At 43.0% G+C, this 17,758-nt stretch overlaps 1 protein-coding gene across 1 annotated transcript; it reads right to left on the minus strand.

The window, feature by feature from the left end:
• Positions 1 to 65: 65 nt before the first annotated feature.
• Positions 66 to 16,384, minus strand: LOC118401880 (calsequestrin-1-like). Its single transcript, XM_035799540.2, has 11 exons — positions 15,996 to 16,384; positions 7,871 to 7,964; positions 7,048 to 7,148; positions 6,773 to 6,884; positions 3,812 to 3,885; positions 3,574 to 3,704; positions 2,852 to 2,897; positions 1,799 to 1,853; positions 1,574 to 1,674; positions 1,369 to 1,443; positions 66 to 996 (listed from the first exon to the last, which is right to left on the minus strand). Exons 1-11 carry the CDS (start codon positions 16,230 to 16,232, stop codon positions 844 to 846), a joined length of 1,179 nt encoding a protein of 392 aa, XP_035655433.1. The 5' UTR covers positions 16,233 to 16,384; the 3' UTR covers positions 66 to 843.
• Positions 16,385 to 17,758: the final 1,374 nt, after the last annotated feature.

Consider the following 17,758-nt stretch of genomic DNA (forward strand, 5'->3'; position numbering starts at 1 on the left):
CCACAAGAATAGTTAAACATGTCCACACACACACACAATAATCCAGATCACAAGTCGTTTTCAAATCTTTTTCCAAGTTGTCATTTATTTTAAGCCTTTACAGTATGTTTAAATTTTCTTGTTTAAAAAAAAATGAATACTGTTGTTATATTTCTTTGTCAGTAGAAAACATCCATGTGATTTACAGCACATTTCAGTGCACAAGAAGAAAAAAAGCTTACCAACTAAAGTTACAATAATTCAACAGAGTAGGTTGGTATGACCCATGACCTGTATGTAGGAAAAGCCTGCTTGCACCCTTGGATTTGACATGTTAGGAGAGGGGTGAACATTTAATCTAGAGAAAATAAAACAAAAATAAAATACATTCAGACGACAAGTTTACAGATGGACTCAGACTTAAAATGCATCAACAAAGTAACCCCTCTATTTGTTTGAAATATAAAAATCAGAAGCATCAGGTGTTTTAAGATTTAGTGCTAATGAATATCCAATAGTTGTATTTTGAAAGTATTATTTTCACAATTTATTTTTTGTGTCCTTTTCATATTGTATGGATGGCAAAGTTACAGGTGTGGTGTGAATAAAAAAATGGGGCTCTGAGAAAGTACTGTCTTTTATGGATTCAAAGCAAAGTGAAAAAAATGAAACAATATTTTGACAAGATGCTCTGAGCAAGGATGTTGAAAACATGAGGATGTCCATATGAGCGGACATATTTAACTTAAGGAAGTGTTACAACAGAGGACAAGGACAAGTTGAGGAAGGGGATGATGTGATTGGACAATTCTATTATATTGGCCAGATTTAGACATAGGCCAGTGAAATGATGAGATAAACAATTTACTCATCATCATCATCGTCTTCATCATCATTGTCGTCATCATCGTCATCTGGATCAATTTCATCTGAAAGAACATCTTCAATCCATTCCTCAAGCTCATCTGCGCTTGGTAGGTCATCATCATTGTCGATCTTCATCCATACACTGTCAGCCTATAGAGAGACAAAAAGCAATTCAGTGCCAAAGATAAGACTATTGAATGTTTTTTCATGCCAGTGTAACCATAGAAATAGAATTAATAGAACGGGTGTCCCCATTCAAGTCAGTGAAAGCATAATGGGTGCACTGCCGGCCATTGCGAGTGTACCCATAGCAGCAAAGCAGGAAATGTACCCATCAATCTGTGCTGTAATTTGTTGAATCTACTGAACAACACATTGACATTACAAAAAAATACATTCAGAGTGTACGCATGAGTTTACCAGTTAAATTGCCAGCGTTAGAGGTTCCAAGCCTGTTCTATTCATTCTATTTCTATGTGTAGAACCTCATGACTCCTCATACATGACAGAAACATTACTCACATCTTCAACATCCACAACACCAATCTGGGGAGAGCCCAGGTCAATTCCAAAGGTCTTCTCCCAGTATGGGACAAGCTAAAGAGGATGGATAATATTCCAGGAAGAAATCAACAGCAATCAGAATCTCATATCACTATCCCCCATATTTCATGTGGAAAATTGGATAGATGGATTATATTGTATTGATAAGTGACCATGATTTTACCAGCGGGAAGTCATCTGGATCAATCCAGACAATGCTGAGGTTGGGATTATCATTGTGCTCCTCTGCTACTTCCTTGAGGATTTCCAGGAACTCAAAACCATCTTGGAAGTCAAAGGTCAAGTGTCAAATGTACATAAAGCCTTATGAAACCCCTCTTGCTGACAATGGTTCCCTCCACCCCCACCCAGCCCTATTGACTCATTAGCCTCCCCTTTGGTTCTGTACCTGGATCATCCTCTTCTGCGAATGCAATGATGTGCTCACCATCGATGTCATCCTCCTAAGAAAAGACAGACTCCTTAAACGTACTAACACCAGGTAAGAAAACTGGGATGGGGAATATGGACTATCTACAAGTCTATTTCCATCCTTGTTTGCACATTTAGGCCACATAAATACACTGAACAAAAATATAAGCACAACATGTAAAATGTTGGTCCCATGTTTCATGAGCTGAAAAAAAATCCCAGAAATGTTTCATACGCACAAAAAGCGTATTTCTCTCGAATGTTGTGCACAAATTTGTCCACATCCCTATTAGTGATAATTTATTCTTTGCCAAGATAATCCATCCACTTGACAGATGTGGCATATCATGAAGCTGATTAAACAGCATGATCATTACACAGTTGCACCTTGTGCTGGGGACAATAAAAGGTCACTTTAGAATGTGCAGTTTTGTCACACAAAACAATGCCACAGATGTCTCAAGTTTTGAGGGAGCATGCAATTGGCATGCTGACTGCAGGAATATCCACCAGAGCTGTTTCCAGAGAATGTAATGTTAATTTATCTAACATACACTGCCTCCAACGTCGTTTTAGAGAATTTGGCACTACGTCCAACCGGCCTCAAAACTGCAGACCACGTGTAACCACGCCAGCCCAGGAGCTCCACATCTGGCTTGTCTGTAATAAAGCTCTTTTGTGGGGAAAAACATATTGTGATTGGCTGAGCCTGGCTCCCTATGCCATCCGAGGCCGCCCCATGGCTGCACCCCTATCCAGTCATGTGAAATACATAGATTAGGGCCTAATTTATTTATTTCAATTGACTGATTTCCTTATATGAACTGTAACTCAGTAAACTCTTTGAAATTGTTCCATGTTGCATTTATATTTTTGTTCAGCATGTTGCATTTATATTTTTGTTCAGCATGTTGCGTTTACATTTTTGTTCAGTATACTTAATAAAAATTGGGGAGGCATGCTTACTAAGAAGACATCATCCATTTAGTTTTGTAGGGTGATTTTTATGGTAATAGTTAGTATAGCTTACCCAGATCTCATACATGTTATCAGGCTCCATCTTCCTTAGGGTTGGTCTATAAAGAAATAGGATCAGAATCAGATATTTATTTATTGTTCATTGAGCAAGGTTACACTTTTTAAACTTTGTGTCTTACTTTAATGGGAATAGCCAGTTAAGAGTAATTAACACAATACTTAGCATATTTATATGTTTTCCCTTTCTGTAATACACATGACTTCCAGAGACCTATTTGCAACACTCATTTGTGTACGGGTTGATGGTCACTAGACTTGTTACTGACTGTTATGGATTGTTCTCATATCGTTTGATAGGGATTGACGCCGCAGTTACTCAAGGTACAAGGAACAAGGACACACTGATTAGTATTGTATTGATGACATTAGGAACACTCTGTGATTCTGTAGCAGAAAAGTTACTGTCTTTTGTTTTGACTTTGTACAAGCCTCTTGGGCTGATGTTTAGAGAACATTTAGTACTGTTCGATTAGAATGTAAAGGGGCCCATCTCCAACAGTCCCGATTATACATTTTTTCTGGAGGTGTCTCCCTGTTGCAACTGTTGATTTTGATTGATATTATCAACGACTGCCCTCCTTTTGGTTCACGTGAAAATTCCCTTTACACCTAGTTATAGGGTTTTTACAAGTCAAATCACAAAGCCAGGAAAGAACACCTCACCCATCTCATTATGTATATCGCCATTCTGGCCACTGTGGCCATGAATCTCACCTGTCATGATCCTCGATGTACTCGACAAGCTCCTCCTCTGTGTAGGGCTTTCCGGGGATAACTATGGGTTCATCTATAAAGGGTTCATAGAAGTCCACCTCATTCACCTTCAGGCCCAGATCCTTGGCAACCTGGAATACAGAGGATTGAATTGAAGGAAAAATGGGATACTTTTAAAGGAGAGTAGAGCTCCAGTGTAATTTTGAAGATGTAGTTGTTAGTGGGTACAGCTCTTCACCTTGGGAGTGAATGTAGCGAAGAACTTGATGTGTGGATGGAACTCCTCAGCCGCGTCCACATAGGCCAAATAATCTGAAATGTTACAGACATTTGTTAAGACCTTAGTAAAATCTAGATTTTTTTTGTTGACAAATACACTGTTAATACACTGTTTTATCCATAAAATGTACACATAACTTATAATATACAGTAAAAACACAGAAATAAAATGTTTTAAATAAACTGGGATATGCTTAACACCCCGGCAGTCCTACAATCTGAGCTATATGCCCTCAATCTCACACAAATCATCAAAGAACCCACCGGGTACAACCCTAAATCTGTAAACAAGGGCACCCTCATAGACGTTATCCTGACCAACTGGCCCTCCAAATACACCTCTGCTGTCTTCAACCAGGATCTCAGCAATCACTGCCTCATTGCCTGTATCCGCGACAGGTCCACAGTCAAACGACCACCCTTCATCACTGTCAAACGCTCCCTAAAACACTTCTGCGAGCAGGCCTTTCTAATCGACCTGGCCCGGGTATACTGGAAGGATATTGACCTCATCCCGTCAGTTGAGGATGCCTGGTCATTCTTTAAAAGTAACTTCCTCACCATCTTAGATAAGCATGCTCCGTTCAAAAATTGCAGAACTATAAGAACAGATATAGCCCTTGGTTCACTCCAGACCTGACTGCCCTCGACCAGCACAAAAACATCCTGTGGCGGACTGCAATAGCATCGAATAGTCCCCAGAATATGCAACTGTTCAGGGAAGTCAGGAACCAATACACGCAGTCAGTCAGGAAAGCAAAGGCCAGCTTCTTCGAGCAGAAATTTGCATCCTATAGCTCTAACTCCAAAAAGTTCTGGGACACTGTAAAGTCCATGGAGAACAAGAGCACCTCCTCCCAGCTGCCCACTGCACTGAGGCTAGGTAACACGGTCACCACCGATAAATCCATGATAATCGAAAACTTCAACAATCATTTCTCAATGGCTGACCATGCCTTCCTCCTGGCTACTCCAACCCCGGCCAACAGCTCCCCCAGCAGATGTTCTGAAAGAGCTGCAAAACCTGGACCCGTACAAATCAGCTGGGCTTGACAATATGGACCCTCTATTTCTGAAACTATCCGTCGCCATTGTCGCAACCCATATTACCAGCCTGTTCAACCTCTCTTTCATATCGTCTGAGATCCCCAAGGATTGGAAAGCTGCCGCAGTCCGCAGTCATCCCCCTCTTCAAAGGGGGAGACACCCTGGACCCAAACTGTTACAGACCTATATCCATCCTGCCCTGCCTATCTCAGGTCTTCGAAAGCCAAGTCAACAAACAGATCACTGACCATCTCGAATCCCACCGTACCTTCTCCACTGTGCAATCTGGTTTCCGAGCCGGTCATGGATGCACCTCAGCCACGCTCAAGGTACTAAACAATATCATAACCGCCCTCGATGAAAGACATTACTGTGCAGCCTTCTTCATCGACCTGGCCAAGGCTTTCGACTCTGTCAATCACCATATTCTTATTGGCAGACTCAGTAGCCTCGGTTTTTCTAATGCCTGCCTTGCCTGGTTAACCAACTACTTTGCAGACAGAGTTCATTGTGTCAAATCGGAGGGCATGTTGTCCGGTCCTCTGGCAGGCTCTATGGGGGTGCCACAGGGTTCAATTCTCGGGCCGACTCTTTTCTCTGTATATATCAGTGATGCTGCGGGCGATTATCTGATCCACCTCTATGCAGAGGACACCATTCTGCATACTTCTGGCCCTTCCTTGGACACTGTGCTATCTAACCTCCAAACGAGCTTCAATGCCATACAACACTCCTTCCGTGGCCTCCAACTGCTCTTAAATGCTAGTAAAACCAAATGCATGCTTTTCAACCGTTCGCTGCCTGCACCCGCATGCCTGACTAGCATCACCACCCTGGATAGTTCTGGCCTAGAATATGTGGACATCTATAAGTACCTAGGTGTCTGGCTAGACTGTAATCTCTCCTTCCAGACTCATATCAAACATCTCCAATCTAAAATCAAATCTAGAGTCGGCTTTCTATTCCGCAACAAAGCCTCCTTCACTCACGCCTCCAAACTTACCCTAGTAAAACTGACTATCCTACCGATCCTTGACTTCGGCGATGTCATCTACAAAATAGCTTCCAATACTCTACTCAGCAAACTGGATGCAGTTTATCACAGTGCCATCTGTTTTGTTACTAAAGCACCTTTTACCACCCACCACTGCGACCTGTATGCTCTAGTCGGCTGGCCCTCGCTACATATACAGACCCACTGGCTCCAGGTCATCTACAAGTCCATGCTAGGTAAAGCTCCGCGTTCACTGGTCACGATGGCAACACCCACCCGTAGCACGCGCTCCAGCAAGTGTATCTCACTGATCATCCCTAAAGCCAACACCTCATTTGGCCGCCTTTCCTTCCAGTTCTCTGCTGCCTGTGACTGGAACGAATTGCAAAAATCGCTGAAGTTGGAGACTTATTCCCTCACCAACTTCAAACATCTGCTTTCTGAGCAGCTAACCGATCACTGCAGCTGTACATAGTCCATCGGTAAATAGCCCACCCAATTTAATTACCTTATATCCCCATACTGTTTTTATTTGTACTTTTCTGCTCTTTTGCACACCAGTATCTCTACCTGTACATGACCATCTGATCATTTATCACTCCAGTGTTAATCTGCAAAATTGTAATTATTCGCCTACCTCCTCATGCCTTTTGCACACAATGTATATAGACTCTTTTTTTCTTTTTTTCTACTGTGTTATTGACTTGTTTATTGTTTACTCCATGTGTAAACTCTGTGTTGTTGTCTGTTCACACTGCTATGCTTTATCTTGGCCAGGTCGCAGTTGTAAATGAGAACTTGTTCTCAACTAGCCTACCTGGTTAAATAAAGGTGAAATAAAATAAATAAATAAATAAATAATACATTATATATTCTTACTTTCAGACTTTTCGCTCTTAAAGTAGCCAACCAGTTTGATATCCTCCTCAATGTTATGGAAACCTTTAACCTCCGGATCGTTCTCAATGATCTCAACTGGGTCTTCAAGAACCTTGAACAGAGTAAAAGAAGGATGGATGGAGAGAGGAAGATCATGGTGTGGGAAAAGAGAGTGAAACAGTACAGAATATATTAGTAGTGGATAAATAGTCTGTTTCCTACAAATTGCAGCCAGGTAAAAGAGAGCATAAATAGATTACATTACTCTCACATACATCATAGATGAACTCCACAATTGTGTCTGCAGCAAGCTCCCCATCGTACTCAATGATCTCGTTCTCGGTGAAAATGTAGATGCTGTCGGCCTCCTCAAGTCCTGAGGAGACAACAGAATTTCAACTCGGGGCTTACATATCCAGTCATACCCGGGAATCCACTAGAGGTCAGGCTTGCTCATAGGTTGCCTTAGCACAGTGACACAAGATGTCCATCTCAAAAGTGTAGTGGCTTCTCCTTGTTTCCTTTACTTCATCATCACTGAGGTGAGATAATTAAAAAGGTGATGTCTCAGTGGGCAATTGGCGTCCAGCATATTGCTTTCTATTGCTTTCTCCTATAATTTATTTCCTAATTCTGGGAGAGTGTAAGTCTCAGTGACCCCCTCCTTCAAAATAGCCTTTTTGAAAAACAGTACTCCGCAAAACTGTCATCTTAAGAGTGAGGTATCTTCGTCAGCAGCCTGTCGAATTGTGACCCGCACAGCAGCTCGTGCACATAAACAAGTAGAAATGGGAAATAGTGTTCTGCAGCGCTCTCCACAGGGGAAATGATCTACATTGATAGTTGCAGAGGAAGGAGGCAAGACAAGGAGAGGAATCCACGTATGACTGTTGAGATGCATCCATTGAGACCGGTCAAGCAGTTTACTCCACTGAGCACATACCTGGTCATTGGTGATGTCTAGATTAGATTGTGACACTTTGACAAATGGATCATGTTTAAAGATGGTGACAATTTCACCATAACTGGCCTCAGAACTATAAATAATCCTGTGAATCTTGAATATCTGTAATAGTGTCTATTTCTGTGCGTATTTACCTAGTTTCTTAGCAACAACACTGCCCTTCTTCTCATCAACAAGGCCAAATCCAATATCCTCATCGTCAAGGTCATCAAGTACCTGAGCTGCAAGCTGTGAAAAAAACAACACTTTCACATAACTGAAAACACAGTAGCAGCCTTATGCCTAAACAGGAATATCTTCTGTATGTACGAAGAACTTATAAGGACTTTTGGGGAGTTTGTTTTTAAGTTTATTTATGAGTATTCTGTAAGGAAATTGATGTGCATTCACTTCACCCTCAGCTTTGTGGGTTTGCTGGAGGGACAGGTGTCATTCTCAGTGCACTGTGTACGCACTAAAGCAAACAGAAATGTTGTTGTTTTATTTCACACATTTTCATTCAGTTCCTCCACCATAAAAGCCTGGGACTCAGAGCGCTGTCCATGCACTTTCTAAATCTGTGTGAAACTTGACCCTTATAACTGACAACTGGCTCAACCAATGATGTCACCACATCCATGGCCTGCTTATGGAGGGGGTGGGATAACAGTTCTGCTGACTGCGTTGGGGTAACTGGGTGCTTGGATAGCAACAGGTGCAACCCTGCTTTCACATATCTCTTCTAGCACTTCATCAAGGAGGTGCAGGCACCCAAACATACATACACAGAGACACACAAACTGACCTGAAGGATAAGTCATCAGTGCTTCTGTGCAGTTAATTTTATTGCATAGCAAAATCCCATAACCAGGCTGTCATGTTCCACACCATGGCAATGATGATAGCTGGCACTGATGGTAGGCCTAAAGATCCTAGCCAGAAACCGCAGGATGCAAGCACTAGTGGCCCCTGCTTTATGTCTTGGTGTGCAGTTTGATATTATGTAATATAATAATATAATATATGCCATTTAGCAGACGCTTTTATCCAAAGCGACTTACAGTCATGTGTGCATACATTTTACGTATGGGTGGTCCCGGGGATCGAACCCACTACCCTGGCGTTACAAGCGCCATGCTCTACCAACTGAGTACCTTTTGGGGGAATGTTTATTTGTGATTAACTGTAAAACAGCGGCCCAAATGCCCGAGGTGAATTATTATACTGTATTATAATAGCAGGCTGTCCCAGGAAAGCTGATTTTTAGCTAAAGTCCCCACTATTTACTTGTCAGATTAATAGGTTTTTCCTCGTAGACACTTCCCACTGTGTACAAACTGGTTTAAACTAATTTGTTTCCATGTCATTTCAACAACAAAAAATTCAATCTGATGACGTTGAATCAACGTGGAAAATTGCATGAATTTAGGAACTTTTTGTATTTTTTTTCACCCAATCTAAATTCAATGACATGGTTTGACTTTTTGGTGTTTTCACTTTGAATTCACGTTAGTTGACAACTCAATCAAATATGAATCAAATAAAATAAATAAATAAATCAAAACTACATGCTGAACTGACGTCTGTGCACAGTGAGTTATGTGTCCATATTTGTCATGTGGGGAGTGGTATTCATATGAAGAGGTTCTAAGGGGGTCAGGATCTAGATCGGCCTGTTAAATAGATTGAGGGCTAAACTCAGCTAAAGGCTTTTAGCCAAACAGACTACTACAGCTATATAAGGTTGCTGTTTGGGGGCAAGTGTTGTGAAGCGGGCAGGTTTGTTGCCTGAGTGCAAGGGGAGAGTTCGCTTCGTGACAAATCAGGGAAGGGAGGAGGGAGGAGCACATACTGTACATCTAAATGAGATGACATGCTATCCTCATCTATCTCATTGCCTGACCTAGATTATACCATAGAAATAGAATGAATAGAATGGGTGTCTCCATTCATGTCGATGATGGCATAATGGGTGGACTGGCATCAATTCATGAGATAGCCCACTGCAAAGGACATGAGGCTCAGCCTTTCATAAATATGTGGTACTGACTCATAAACGATATGTAAAATCTGATATGGACAGTGTTGTATAACAGTCTCATCGGTTGTTCCCTACAAATGCTGTTTTGAATTCAAAATAAATTCTACCTACACACTGAAGAAGGCTGCAAAGCCGGAACGTCTGTGTACGCTATCCCTGATGTAGTAAATTTTTTCTCTCAAAACGAAGTACGTTTTATGAGACATCTTTTTGAGTGCAGACCCATTACACCTTTTGTTTGTCCTAATTTACAGTTTTTTTACCATGCTTCTGGGAGAGCGCGATGGTTCTCTTTTGATTAGCCATTGAGAGTGTACCCATAGCAGCAAAGCAGGAAGAAAAAGCAGGAAGTGTACCCATCAATCTGTGCTATGATTTGTTGAATCAACTCAACTGACACTACAAAAAGATGAATTCCATTCCATGAGCCACATCAGTTAGCATCATTTGAATGCAGTGGAGGCTCCTCAGATGAAGAAGGGGAGGACCATCCTCCTCACTGAATTTCATAAAAATTGTGAAACATTAAAAAAAGTTAACATTTTTAGATAAAACCATATGCATGTCACCAAATAATTGATTAAACACACTGTTTTGCAATTAAGGTCTACAGTAGCCTCAACAGTACTCTCTGGGGTAGCTCCATGGTTGTCACGCCCTGGTCTAAGTATTTTGTGTTTTTCTTCATGTATTGGGTCAGGCCAGGGTGTGGCATGGAGTTTTTGTATTGTGGTGTGTTTTTTCTTGGGGTTTTGGTGTGTATGTATTTGGGATTGTAGCTAGTGGGGTTATCTAGCAAAGTCTATGGCTGTCTGGAGTGGTTCTCAATCAGAGGCAGGTGCTTATCGTTGTCTCTGATTGGGAACCATATTTAGGCAGCCATATTCTTTGAGTTTGGGTGGGAGATTGTCCTGAGTGTCTTGATGTCCTTGTGCTGTGTTAGTTGACACAAGTATAGGCTGTTTTCACTACGTTTTGTTGAGTTTGTGTTCATTCGTGTTTACGTTGTTTAAATAAACATGGATCGCAATCGACACGCTGCAGCTTGGTCTGACTCTCCTTCACCATATGAAAACTGTGACAATGGTGTAGCTGGAGGAGAACTAGTTTCCTTCCTCCTCTGGGTACATTGACCTCAATACAAAACCTAGGAGGCTCATGGTTCTCACCATCTTCCATAGACTTACACAGTAATTATGACAACATTCAGAGGACGTCCTCCAACATTTCAGAGTTCTTGCAGCATGAACTGATATGTTGTCCACCCAATCAAATGATCAGAGAACGAATCTGAAAGAATAAGCTACAGCTAGCTAGCACTGCAGTGCATAAAATGGGATGAGTAGGTGACTCAATTAGAGAGAGACAATAGTTGAACAGTTTTGAATAAATAAATATTCAAAATGAAAGAGACACGAGCTAGAGAGAGAGCTAGCCATATCTTGTTGTATACATTTTTCCACTTCAAGATGCACTATGTAGAAGTCACTCTGCCATTTCCTTTCTTGCTAAAATTCTAATAGTTCACTTAATTTCAGTTTGTAACAAAACAAGTGTAGTGTAGAGAATCATTGTACCATCTAAACCTCTGTGAAATAGTTAGCTAGCTAGCTAGTTTAGCCTACTGAGACACACGGCTCAAACAGAGGGATGCTATGTTAACTAGCTATGGCTTTCCAACACTGGAACTCTTCCAAGTCAAGGTAAACTTTTGGTTTTATTAATCTATTCCCACAGGGGCCTGTATCGCTTGCTGTACACTGTACTGCATGATTGTATCGGGTTTACTAACACGTTAGTTTTAGTAGCTATGGTGACAATGATGTAGGCCAGCATTTCCCAAACTCAGTCCCTGGGAGCCCAAGGGTTGCATGTGTTTTTTTTCCATAGCACTGCACAGCTGATTCAAATAACCAAAGCTTGATGATTAGTTGATTATTTGAATCAACTGTGTAGTGCTAGAGCAAAAAAACAAAACGTTCACCCCTTGGGGTCCCAAGGACTGAGTTTGGGAAACCCTGATGTAAGCTGTGTGTAGCGATTATGGTATGAAGGTTTGGCTTGGAAAGTTTTTTTTTGCCTGGTCACAGAATAGCGTGTAGCTGCGAGAAGGAATTATACAATGAGCAAAGAGATCATGCTGTTTGTATGTGGCTGTTATGAAAGTGAGCTGTGGTTGGGGGGGATCATGGGTGTATTCATTTAGCCGATTCTGTAAAAATGAATCTTAAATGGAAGCAAACGAAACAGAGTGTTGATAAACATACCTGAACTTGTCCAATAGAAACTCTTGTTTGCAACTGTTTGGACTAATGATTACACCCTAGATCAGCTAGATGCAGGCAAGAGTGTGCAAGGTGGTATTGAATAGGCACACAATGTGTTTACTTAAGTCCGATGTGGATATATTTGGCAGTTTTTGCTGCATAACATGTAGAAGTTGTCCCTTTTCAGGTTTAGAAGAAGTGATTAGTTAGAATAGAAGCTGATTAGAATAGCTAGCTTATATAAATCGTTTATGGTAGTCAATTTGTTTTTTTAATTGTAACTCTTTACCACATCTATTGCGAGTGTACACATCAGTTTACCAGTCAAATTGACAGGGTTAGAGGTTCCAAGCCTGTTCTATTCATTCTATGTAATATACTCTCTCTCTCTCTCTCTCTCTTTCTCTGCAATAGACCAAAACAGAGTGCGGAGTGCACATTAATTTCACATAATGTCATGGCACTACTACCTTTCAAATAGCAACACAGCACTTTAGGATACACAAACATCCACAACAGCAGCACTTGATAAATATAGACCCAGAGCCACACCAACCAAGGACTATTTTGGCAAGGTGCTGGTGACGCTCAAGTCTCTAGGATCCGCTGATAGGTACAGTACTGCAGCCGTCTGTCAGTCATCCCAGTCCAGTCAGCCGACACCGCAGTACTGAGGCCTGAACCTCCTGGTCTAGGCCTCGATGTCCCATAACATACAGAGGAGGGGGCAGGCAAGCATTCTCAGATGATGATTAATATATCATTAATCAAAACACCCTGCTGAGTAGACATATGTCTCTCACACACACGGACTTACATACATACATACATACATACATACATACATACATACATACATGCACACATGTCGGACATACATACATACATACATACATACATACATACATACATACATACATGCACACACGCAAGTAGATGTGTTTGTTTCCTGAAGCGTTTGTTTCCAACCTGGGAACCTGGTCATGGCAAAATTCTACAGTAGACTTTGGTATATTTGTTTGTTATTCATTTCCCAGGTGATTAAATGAGTTAAAGTAAACCATACAACTCCTTAAGAGGCACCAGTCCCAAAATAGCCCTTCAGGCTTTCAGAGCTGTGTTGTGTTTCTCTTCAGGGAATCCTGGAAGATGTAGTCCAAAGTGGTTAAATTGTAGTCCTAAGAATTTGGGCCAGTCCTGGCAGAGCTGGATTTGAGAGGATTAGCTCATTGGCCATCTGAAGAGCATTTATATTTCTTTATAAACCACCAGTCATTCACACCCATTTGTCTTCAGTTTCAGGCCATCCAGGGGTACCCATGGGTTTCACTGCTGAATGAGATAACCTTTGTGCCTCCTGAGAGGGCTACTGATTTCACTGGAGATCAAGAACCGTTATCCCCTTTCAAGGATGAGAAAGTGCAGGGGTTTAAGATTGAACAATGTAGTTAATTCGAAATGTAGGTTGGCACTTGCTTTGGTGCCAAAACTAATCAAAAAAGTGTCTATGAAATCACACAATGCACACATTCTTGTGATCCATATTGCTCAGATATGAGTGAATGAGGAATAGCTGCACATCTCTCACTGAACGTATGGAATTGTGTTGACACTAGGCCTATGTGGAGTTCTCTATGTAACAGATTTACAATGGAGTGGTGTAGCCATTGAAATACAATGTACACATTTGATTTCTATGGGTGAATTATTCTTCTATGTACGGAGCTGTAGTCTGAAGCAGACCTATGGTGTAACTTTGTCAGACACTTGAAATGAGGCGATGACGCCTCTAAATGATCATGCTATGGGTGTAACCCTCTCATCAGGCTGAACGGGACTGTTCTGCAGCTGAACGTCTTGAGTGACAGGATGGAGCTTTAACCTTTGACCTTTAGCCTATCGTGAGGGGTTATTGGGATGGCATGTTGGCTGGTAGGAAGGCCAGTTGGAAATCAGGGAGAAGAAAAAGGGCAGTTGAGTGTGTGATGGATATAGCGAGGGGCGTACTTCAAAGAACAGGGTCACATAAACAGACACACACAACACACCCATGGCGACACACACATATCAACATGGACATATGGCCATGTACACACACATGGATTTACTCCGCACACCCTATTACAATCAATACAAGAAATGTAGGACATTTCTGATAGAAGTTAGGAAGAAGATTATCCTTATGGATTGTAAAATCAGATCAGTCAACGAGCTGATGACTTTGGGTCCTGCTACTTCTGTCCATGTCATGTTTGAGTCATAAATGGTTGACAGTACAGATAGCAGGTCGAACACCTGCTATCTGTACTGTCAACCATTTGCCAGGACTGGTGATGGGATCCCGTGTCCTCACGACTCAGCACTTTGCATGTGAAGAATGCTGTCTCACACCTCCTCCATGCCACAGGCACGTGACAAATGTTTGTGTCTCTCTTATGTCTCTGCACTAATTCCTGCCCCACGCCATTCCTTAAAGACAGACCCATCCCTGCCATCTCCCATTTCATCTAAGACCACAAAATCATGAGTCAGTCTTAAAACAATACACCCCAGGGATATTTCCAGCAACCCAGAGATTTCTGGAACAGCAGGTGAGTCAACACAGTACTCCTACAGTCCCCTCCAGGCACTAGCGCTTATTTAGCAATTTATAGTATCAGCTGATTATTAATTTATGTTACTATCTCATGTCTGCCTCTACCCATTTACCCCGATGACCAAATTCATTCACTAAAAAGCCTTTCAAATTCAGTAAACTGTCCAATCCATGCAATAGTCGGACCCTTGCAGCTTTTGCTTCTTATATATTGCCTTGAACATCTTAATTTAATCATTGTCTCTGTTGTGGCATGTTTCAAAGGCCACATTTGAGTTGCCTTACCCTTAACAACAACACTTAGTTACCTGTAAATACTGTCTGTATCCACGTAGCCCCTCCACATAGCCCCTTAATACACACTATCATGCCTTATCCAGTTGATTCATTATAGCAGTGATGGTGCATCCCTACCCAGGCACTGTGTGTCCCACTTCTAACTCCCAGTTACCCATCCCCTCTCCTCACACTCCTCTCAGTCCCCTGACCCAGTCCTCTCAGTCCCCTGACCCAGTCCTCTCAGTCCCCTGACCCAGTCCTCTCACTCCCCTGACCCAGTCCTCTCAGTCCCCTGACCCAGTCCTCTCAGTCCCCTGACCCAGTCCTCTCACTCCCCTGACCCAGTCCTCTCATCCCCTGACCCAGTCCTCAGTCCCCTGACCCAGTCCTCTCAGTCCCCTGACCCAGTCCTCTCACTCCCCTGACCCAGTCCTCTCAGTCCCCTGACCCAGTCCTCTCAGTCCCCTGACCCAGTCCTCTCAGTCCCCTGACCCAGTCCTCTCACTCCCCTGACCCAGTCCTCTCAGTCCCCTGACCCAGTCCTCTCAGTCCCCTGACCCAGTCCTCTCAGTCCCCTGACCCAGTCCTCTCACTACCCTGACCCAGTCCTCCCAGCCCCCTGACCCTGTCCTGCCAGTCCCCTGACCCAGTCCTCTCAGTGCCCTGACCCAGTCCTCTCAGTCCCAAGACTCAGTCCTCCCCACAAGAGATTGGTGACACCTTAATTGGGGAGGAAAGGCTTGTGGTAATCAGTAGAATGGTATCAAATACATAAAACACATGGTTTGATGCCATTCTAGCCGCTCTGTTCCAGCCATTATTATGAGCCGTTCTCCCCTCAGCAGCCTCCACTGGTCCTCCCAGTCCCCTGACTGTCCTCCCAGTCCCCTGACCCAGTCCTCCCAATCCCCTGACCCAGTCCTCTTAGTACTTGACCCAGTCCTCCCAGCCCCCTGACCAAGTCCTCCAAGAACCCCTTAACCTCCTAGACCCATGACCCAGTCCTCCCACCCCCCTGACCCAGTCCTCCTAGTCCCCTGACCTAGTCCTCCCAGCCTCCTGTCCCCTGACCAAGTCCTCCTTGCCCCGTGACCCACCTCCAGGGCCAGTTCCTCGATGTCAAACTGTTTCTGGGCAACGGCATCGGATCCAGGATGCTCATGGTAGTAAAGAACCATCACATCATGCGTCTTCATCACAGACTTGTAGTTCTTGGTAGTCAGTTCGATGACCCGGTCCATCCCATCGTACTCAGGGAAGTCCAAACCCTGCTCACCCCATGACAGTCCCCCGCAAGACAGAAGGACTGCCATAAGCACCCAGCTCCAATTCATGTTTCTTTGCTTATTTGGAAATTAATTGTAGTTTCAATGAGTTAAAATTTAAATATTTTCTTAAAAATTAGGAAGGACTTCCGATCCCCACCACCCAGAGCAGAGCAAGACCAACTCCTCACACGTGGAGCTGTAAACAGGGCAGAGAGAGCAAGAGGGGGTGGGCTCAATTAAGGATGTAGGTGTGTGTGTGTGTGTGTGTGTGTGTGTGTGTGTGTGTGTGTGTGTGTGTGTGTGTGTGTGTGTGTGTGTGTGTGTGTGTGTGTGTGTGTGTGTGTGTGTGTGTGTGTGTGTGTGTGTGTGTGTGTGTGTGTGTGTGTGTGTGTGTGTGTGTGTGTGTGTGTGCGCGCGTGCGTGCGTGCATGTGAATGTGGCAAAGAAGGTGGGTGGGAAGTAGAGTGGCTGGCGAGGTGACAGGGCTGACGAGAGTAAGACACAGATCCTGTGTGTGTGTGTGTGTGCTAGTTTTCATGGGTGTGTGTCTGCATCTGCGTGTTTGTGTGTTGGGTTAAAAGAAGGCGGAGTCAGAGAGGAATAACAGACTGCCCCCACCTCTCCTTCAGTGAAGAAGAGGACAGTGGGAGACAGAGGCGATGGTTTCAAATAGAAAGAGCAAGAGATCGATTGACAGCCCATTGGAAAAATTAAGACAGACTAGGAATGATGGGCGGGGGGATGGGCACAGATAGTCCTGGAACACTTTCCCCTTAGTTTGGATGGACTCCGATCCTGGCGAAAAATAATAGATTTAGGATGATGAGGGGACATGTTTGGAGGGGTGCTGGTCTAGTTTACTGCTCTTAGCACTGCCCGGTGCTAGAATGTGGCACGAGGTCACACAGGGACAGGGGGACAGGGGCGAGAGATGAGAGTGACGCTTCTGGTTTGGTTTCACTAGAGTTACAGTACATAGGTCAGTTGGCCTGCCCTAGGGGATATCAGTCTTCACTCAATGATAACAGACATAGTTTTACCATTGTGAAAGCATTTTCATTTGTTTGCGCTCTGTGAATTTGTCGATTTGCAAGTGTGTGTATCTGTGTGTGTGTGTTACCTGTGATATAACTTTACAAATTGAAAGGAGAGAAGTGAATTATAAATAAAAGTATCCTACATGATCTCCCTCTCTGTATTCAGTGACAAGCAGTGCTAATTCCTATTTAGTCACCCCCACCCCACCGGCTCTTGTAGAGGGAAATGAGGGGGAGAGGGATGTAGAGATGGCATATGTGTACTGTAAGGTGACAAGGGGAGTGTTGACTGAGATGACAAGCATATTTGGTGTCATTGACTGTAGAAAATTAATGTTTGCTTAACCCATGGCCTATTGTGTTTCATTTGTCTCTGTATCGGATAGAAAGAGAGGGAGAGTGTTTTGTGAGGAGCTGTCATATTAATACTTACACAATACGACTTTTGTAAGCATTATGTATTTCAAACAACTGTGGAGTCCTATCCTATTGTGTCTTTGTGGGTGTTAGTTGTACAGGAGAAAAACAATATTTTAGCTACATGGGCCAAGTGTG

Source organism: Oncorhynchus keta, chromosome 23 (assembly GCF_023373465.1).
Source record: "Oncorhynchus keta strain PuntledgeMale-10-30-2019 chromosome 23, Oket_V2, whole genome shotgun sequence".
Taxonomy (NCBI): domain Eukaryota; kingdom Metazoa; phylum Chordata; class Actinopteri; order Salmoniformes; family Salmonidae; genus Oncorhynchus; species Oncorhynchus keta.